The 7,845-nt window shown below is 43.7% G+C and overlaps 1 protein-coding gene across 1 annotated transcript; it reads right to left on the bottom strand.

Annotated features, from left to right (window-relative positions):
• Window positions 1-429: 429 nt before the first annotated feature.
• On the bottom strand, window positions 430-7,587 carry LOC116831472 (uncharacterized). Its single transcript, XM_075059624.1, is given in 4 exon segments — window positions 430-1,415; window positions 2,798-2,851; window positions 4,908-5,007; window positions 7,122-7,587. Coding segments are annotated over 4 exon segments (318 nt in total). The 5' UTR covers window positions 7,233-7,587; the 3' UTR covers window positions 430-1,362.
• Between the last annotated feature and the right edge of the window lie 258 nt (window positions 7,588-7,845).

Raw genomic sequence — 7,845 nt, forward strand, 5'->3', positions numbered from 1 at the left:
ATTGGAAGCTAATCAAACTGCTCTGGTTCCATCTCTCTCCAGAGATTCACTGTGGGAAGCAAATCATCCTGGGTTCCCCTTTTTTCTGCTCTCCTTTCTTACCCTCTGGTTGAGATGAGCATCCATGCACCTACTCTGTGTTACCATCTGCTTCTGTTCCTCCATGAAGAGGAAGAGCCTTTGATCAGCAGGGAGAATATATGAAACCTTGATGATGAGAACATTGCCAAATAGCTCTGCTGGCATCCTTCCCCCACCCTTCTCCTATAGCAGAAGGGTTGGACATTAGAAATAAGGGAATGTCTCACCCTGGTGAAGTCTGATACTCTTGCTGTAGAAAACAACTTGTGGAGAATTTGGCAGAGAACCATTGATCTTGGTAGCTGTACCACTAGATCACTTGTCTATTTATTAGACTACAGGGACAAGAGGAAATATGAATGGGATGCTCAGGGTTTCTGTGAGGATCGCACAGTGTTTGTGGGGATGTAGAGGGGAGCGTCTTTCTCAACCAGCAGCTGTATGCATCTCTCGAGAGAAGGGTGGTGCTGAGACACACTGTAGTCTCTTTGAGCTGAGGCTGCTATTGATCACTAGGAAATTCTTCATACTCTTAATGGCTGAAAGTTTGCTGAATGCAGTAGCTTCCTAATTACACTCTGCACCTTAGACTACAGAGCTCTGTGGCCTAACCTACCAGAGCGATGCACCCCATTATAATGCTGCTGAACAATTGTTCTGTGTACAAATACAGAACAAAAAAATCTCCATTCCCGCCCACAATGAGGTGACTGAAAGCTTTTCAGGTGTTGTTTTTTGTGCTTGCCCCACGATGGATGCTTATTCCATAATGAATTGAAATGGGAGATGAAGGAGAGAAAATAAAGCTTTCTTGCCATATACATTGTGTACTTTAGTTATTCAACTTTTATGTCCCCACTGGCTCCCTGCAGTCAGTTTATTAACTTTGAAAAACTGAAGAAAAGATATTAGATAAGCATTTCCTTCCTCTTTTGATTTTTAAGAACTTACATTTCAGGCTGTATCAAGGAAACCAAAGTGTGTGTGTCTGTCTTTCTACAGGAGTAAGGACGGGATGTGCTCACCCTGTGCCCTGCTCATCAAATGTGATGTAAAGAAAGCGCCAACTCTTCCCTGCAACAGCAATACATTTATACATCATAGCAGTTTGACAAAAGGAGACAGTAGTAAAAGAAAAGATCCTGAAGCGCTTATCTGGTACTAGAAAACACTGTGTTACTCCATTCATGGGGTGTGAATCGATGAACAGACTACATAGCTATCGTAATCTAGTGCTTGTGAAGGAAAGGAGCAGATGTTGGTTGCTGATGGAATGTCATGCTATGGCGCCCATGCAGGAAGTGGCTGGCTGTTGTCCCAGTCCTGTGTTGACTCTGTAGGAGGAGAGAAAAATATCTGCATGAGGAAAGTCTATTTGGATTGGTTTCTGTAGTAGTAAGGGCTCATCTACACTTGAAATGCTACAGCAGCACAGTTGAGGTGCTGCAGCGGCGCCGCTGAAGCACTTCAGTGTATGTAGTACCGGTGCTAATGTGAGGGGGTTCTCCCATTGGTGTAAGTAATCTACTTCCCTCAGAGCCAGTAGCTAGGTCGACAGAAAAATTCTTCTGTCAACCTAATGCTGTCTATACCAAGTGTTAGACTGGCTTAACTGTCGCCCAGGGGGTGGATTTTTCACATAGCTGAGTCCACCTAACTTTTTATTATGGACCAGGTCTGAGATCCAATTTCTGCAGTGGAGAAGACCTTCAGTCCTGATAGGAGCGGTAGTCTTGTGGTTAAAGCCCAAGGCTGGGACTCCTGAACCCAGATTTCTTTTCTTGGCTCTGCCACAGACTTCCTGTATGATCTTGGGCAAGTCACTCAATCTCTCTGGGGCTCAGTTTCCCATCTGCAAACTGGGGATCATTTCTCCCTCCCCTTGTTGATCTTGTCTGTTGAGAATGTAAGCTCTTCGGGTCAAGGAATGTTTCATACTATGTGTCCGCACAGAACCTAGCACACTGGGCTCCAGATCTTGACTGGGGCCTCTAGGTGCTACCCTAATACAAAAAATAATTCTGGAGCAGAAAATGTATGCAAGTGGGGGCGAGTGTAAGAAGAGACTTGGGTTCCAGTATGTTTTAGCTTCCTTCAAAATCATAAACTGCAGCTACAAAATATTCTATGGAAGAGAAAAACGGCAACTCGGAAAAACTTTGCACAGAGGGGATGAAGTCATGCTATCATGTGCAGTAGTTATTCCTAGCTTTTAGGCTATGCTCTCATGTGGACGTAAAGGTAGGAAATGCCCCATCCTCATACTCCAGTATTTGGGAATCAAATCTTTCTTTTTAAATTGTGCTCAAACTAATTTGGGTAGGAAAGTTGGCGATTCCCAATTAGTTAATACCAGCTGCTTCTCAAGAATTGGAGCTGGAATAGTAAATCAGCAGCATGTAGTATATATGATGGTAAATTGCCAAGAGGCCAGTTCCTTAGTGAAAGGGATTGGGGGAGGTGGTGATAAAAACCCTGTGCTGCATGACTAAGACACAACTGTACACACACAAATGCCACCAGAGAGACTTGAACCAATCAGGGTCCGTCTGCATCAAGCAAACTTCTTGCAAACGCCAGCAGCTATAGAGGATTCCTATAAATAAGTGGGTGGAGGAGGAGGACAGGTGAATAATGAGCTCAGAGCTCCCTGTCAGAATAGCTGATGGGGGAGAGAGACTGATCTAAGGAGCATCAGGCGTGGGAGCTCACCCACCTCCACTAGAGGATCTTCATCCCATGAGTCCTATGAACGTCTCTCCTTGGTGCCCTAGTACGGAAAAGAGATGCAGAGATTGGCAAGGAGACGTATAAAAGTGAAACGCAGACTATTACAGGCAGGAAAAGTAGAGGGAGACCCATACCTATAGTATGTCAACAGTGGACATAATTGGTCATTTCAGCCTCCCTTAGGCCTGGTTTACACACAGGTTTTGTACCAGTAAAACTGTTTTTCTACCACAATAGTTTCAAGCAGTAAAACCCCTAGGCTGGCTGCGGTTTACTGATACAAGGCATCTTTATGCTGGCATTATTGCATCCACACTAGGGGAGGGTTGTACAACTTTATATGGTTTTCAAACCGATATTAGCTAAAGCAGTACCCAGACAGCGTGTAGCCAAGCCCTTACTCTGGTTTTGTCACAGATTCCCCTGCTATATTACTATGAACCACTGTCTATTGCTGAACAGCCATACTCTAGAAGTGTGAAGAGCCTTGTGTCTCTTCCTCTGCCGCAGGCCCAGAGCTACTCTGGAGCTGAGCGGGGAGGACAGTATTGTTCCTAAGAAGAGACTTTGGTTCAAAAAAATTTTGTGGCTTAAAGCTAGGAAGAAAAAAAAAAAAAAGCTCAGACAAAGTTAGTCTGTCTGGATCGACCTGACCCGAGGAAAGCCTGGAACTAGGTATTGAGTGTTGACCTGTGCAAATAAGAATCCTTTGAGGGCAGGATGGAGGATTGAAGCATTCCCCTGCCCCTCATTGTTTGGAAAGAGAGGTGTATTCTGAGGGTGTGAGTATGAGACTGAGACCCAGGGCACCCAACTCCTAATCCCACTGACTCCTCCAGTGGCCATAGACAAGTCACTTCACCTCCTGCCTCAGTTTCTGTAGCTGTAAAATAGGAATGGTATTTATCTGCCTTTATGGGGGGCAGGGGGGTAAGCAGCATGAGTATGTTTCAGGATGGTTTTTGTGCTCATCTCTCCTTTCATACAGATTGGAGCACATCAGCATGTTACCGCAATCTCATTAGTAACATTTTTCCTCCCCTTAGCAACGGATCAAGGTACCACTTAGACTCCCGTTAGCATTTGGTGGTGGAAAAAGCTCATCTATCATTTTTAGGGACACAGAGGCAGGGGACTCTAGGCAAAATTATTGTGTCTGCCTCTCTGGGCTGTGGGTAGGGGTGAATGTGCATCACTGGCTTTACAAACAGAAAGATGAGGGTAAAAGAAACACTCACTCTTATGCTCCACTGGTGAAGTATGTGGCACCCCTTTTTAAAAAGAAAGAGAGAAATGAAAGTTGGGCGTGAACACCTCATTCTTTTCCCCTGAATCTCTCCCTAGTGATCTGTGTAATGTCAGATATGCATTTTGCTTATTACACTGCCCACATTCTAGAGAGATGTACAAGGTCACGTGTTATAATTGCAATGGGATTCCCTCTTGGGTGGCTATTTAATGTAGGAGAGGAAGAGGTGGCGGTTTAATACTGTATTGCCAGGTGCTCAGATCTAGTCTCATTCTTGTGCAGTGGAGATGAGCAGGGGCTAGGTTTGCTGTGTAGGAAGCACTCTGAGCCAAGGGAGGGCTTGTTCTTCAGAGAGGCCATTTGGTCTAGTGGTTTGAGCAAGGGGGTGGGAGAAGAGTGACCTAAGTTCTGCTCCTAGCTCTCCTACTAACTCACTCTGTGACCTTAGTCAAGTCACTTTGCCTCTCTGAGCCTCAGTTTCCCCATCTCTAAAATGGGGATAATGTTGGTAACCTTTGGCTCCTCTGATAAGTGGTATTATTATGAAAATATCGACCCTTTGATTACCAAGGTGCCACTGATAAGTTCTGAATGAAATCTCTTCAGGCATAACAATAATGGTTGTCACAAAGGATCACAGAAGTGAGGGGAAAATAGAAGTCCGTTAGGGCTACAGTATGAAAGCAGCTGACGTCCCCTTCACCAAAAGAAAAGCCCAACAGTTCTCTTGTTGAACAAGGGAAAGTACTAGGTCCTTGCATTCAGTGGCAATTTGCATGCATTGGTCTGATGGACTAAGCAAGAGTGGACGCTTGTTGCTTTCATTTCTGATAAGCACTGAACTTACCACTAGCTCGTTTTCCCATCAGGCCGTAGAACTGCTGGAATTTCCCCCTTTTCACCAGCTGTGCAAAGCGCTGAAGTGAGCTGCTCTGCAAGCCCTCATCCTAGAAAGCAAAAGGGAGAGCCAAAGACAGAAGCTGAAATCCCATCCCCGTTGTTAGTAATGAACAAGGAGCTGAGAATCTGGGAGTGAAAACTTCCCTTCAAGCAGCAGTTTGGAGCCTTGAGGGTGAAATAGTTAAAGGATGCCAAATTGGTCATGCGACTGCGTTAGCATGCTACACATACAGATACTGATATCTACAGACAGTTGATAGGACTTCAATAACACAGCTTGACATTAATTGCCATAGTGCTACTTAGCTTGGGCCATTGCCTCAGTTCATCCCTCCATTGAAATGACTCCGGGAGATCCAATCCCTGTAGCTAGATAGTCCAGGTTATGAAATTTCCACTCAGAGCTCAGGTAGTTTTAACCACTACTGAACATTAATGATAATACAACACGCAATGGCAAAGAGTGATTTTCATTATGGCTTTTGTAAAGCCTCAGGAGGCAAAGCAGGAGCCTTGCTGTATATACTTTGCAAATGAAGAGGTAAAACAAACCCCAGTGTGTGTGGGCCCAGTTCTCCATTGCAATAGAGAATCGGGCTCAGTGTGTGCACTGTAGGGGACGAGTGTGTTTCAGTGTTTGGTTTTAAACAAACTCACAATTCCACTTTTTCTTTTGTTCCTTATTACTGAGATATAGCCTATAAGTGATTTCTGCCACTTGTAATATAAAGGTTCTCAGATGCATTAATATATGTCACAAATGTGGATTTTTTTTTAACTCTAACCTCATGTCCTGGAACGCTGGAACTCTTATAAAGGGTAGGAGTTAGTTCCTGTTTAATATGCTGTGCTGTTAGTAAAAAGAATGTTTCAAATCGAAAAATCACAGAATTTTTGAAGATCAATGAGCCAACCTCTAATGGATGGGAGTCAGAAGGAAAATGTTCTGATGGCCAGGTTATCCCATAACTACCTGCTGTAGGGTTCTTGCATTTTCCTCTGAAGCAGCTGGTACTGGCCACTGCCAGGGACAGGACAGCGAACTTATCTGATCCAGTCTGGCACTTCCTATGTATCATTAAGACATTACAGGGTTCCACCTTGTGCTTTCAGCAATTTTCCAGTCAACTTTGCTTATAGCTTACAAATCATAAGAGGAGTTTTCAGACTACCAGGCCTGCCAACTCACTATGAGATCTGAAACTCCAAGCCATACTGGGACAGTAGTGTGGTCCAGTGGCAAGGACATTAGACTGAGAGTCAGGATTCCTGCATTCTGTTCTCAGCTCTGCCACTGACTTACTATATGACCTGGGGCACATCATGGCCTTGCTCTGTGACTCAAGTTTCCCCACATGTAAAGTAGGGATGAATATCATTACCTTCTTCTGTAAAGTGCTTTGAGAACTACAGATGAAAAGCACTATGTACAAGCTAAGTATGGTTGTTATTTTTTTCCCTTTATTGCCAGTAGAAAAGATTACAGTACTCAGTGGAAGCTTGCATGACAATTTAGCTGCTGATACATGGGCAGAATATATTTTAGCTTCCTGTCCCTTAGCTGCGTTGGCTAACACTTACTAGTGATAGAGATCTAAGCAGATAGGACTTGAAGGTGCTATATTTAAAGTATCCCCTTTTCTGTATGCAACTGCACTTCAAAGCAGATAACGCTATCTAGAAACGTACCCTATGTAGTAACCCTTCAAAGTACCTTATTCCTAACGTACCCATTGCTGTGGTGTCTAGCACCAGTGGGATTACTGATGGATGTTTTTCACTTCTTAGAAATCATTCCTTTAAAAATATGTTACACACTTTTCCTTTTTAACCAGAGAAGCTTGAGGTGAAGTCACTTAATCTGTCTAGGTCTCAGTTTTCCGATTTGTAAAGGGGAGATAATAAATACCTCTCTACCCACCACACCTTGCTGGGGGTGTTGTGAGTATTGTTATTTGGAAAGGACTATGAAGAGAACAAGTCCTACATCAGTGCAAAGCATCACTACTAGCTCTTAGTGGTCCTCCTTTGCAGGAGACTCTAAAGTTAAATCAGACTGTGCTAAGATACTGAGAGAACAAATTCCCCAAGCCATAAATGGCTTCAAAACACCCTCCCAGCCTTCAAAAATCCACAAAGAAAGGAAGAATAAGCCATTTACCTTCAGAGATGGGGCCATCCAAGGGTCTTCCTCCAAACTGGGCACATCTTCAAAACAGAAAATCTGTGAACAAAGAAAAATCAGCAGGAAAAAAACTCTAAAGCTTTCCATAGCTCTTGACAAAGATCCTCGTCTAAACCTCTTCTGGCAAACGTTTAAATAGTTGGATTTTAAAGACCTCAGCGAGAAGGTTGGGGCTCTTTCACGTTCTGCTGAAGGAGTTTAGAAGCAAGATCTTGTTTTTTTTCCTCACTCGTTTGTTTATTTCTGTCTTATAGCTGCACTGTAAGTTGGTAAGAGCCAGAGCTATGTGCATCAGTTTAATAAGACATCAATTCCTTAATTCAATGCCTGTTTCTTTCTATTCTTCCTCTGTCTTGTCAAAGTCCTAGAGTCGCCTTTTACCTATCTGCAAATCTGAGCTCTGTTGCCTCTATTTATCCAGATTTCTCAAAGGAATTTACCTTCCCCAGTCCAATCAATGAGCAGCTACTCTTATGACCTAAAGAAGTACCCAGTGATTCTAGGGTAATCTCTGAGGAGGTGGGCTTTGTATAGGAGAGGGAGGGATGCTCTGTGCTCCCCTGTCCTCCTATCATTTATTACCTCTCTCCATCACTCAAACCTCAAGGCAGGTTGACTGTGTATGCCTTTTTAAAGGCTTCTGATAACACACACACACACTTATTCCGAGGGGTGCTCTCATTTTCCCTGATGTTTGCAG

This window comes from Chelonoidis abingdonii, chromosome 21, assembly GCF_003597395.2.
Source record: "Chelonoidis abingdonii isolate Lonesome George chromosome 21, CheloAbing_2.0, whole genome shotgun sequence".
NCBI lineage: Eukaryota > Metazoa > Chordata > Testudines > Testudinidae > Chelonoidis > Chelonoidis abingdonii.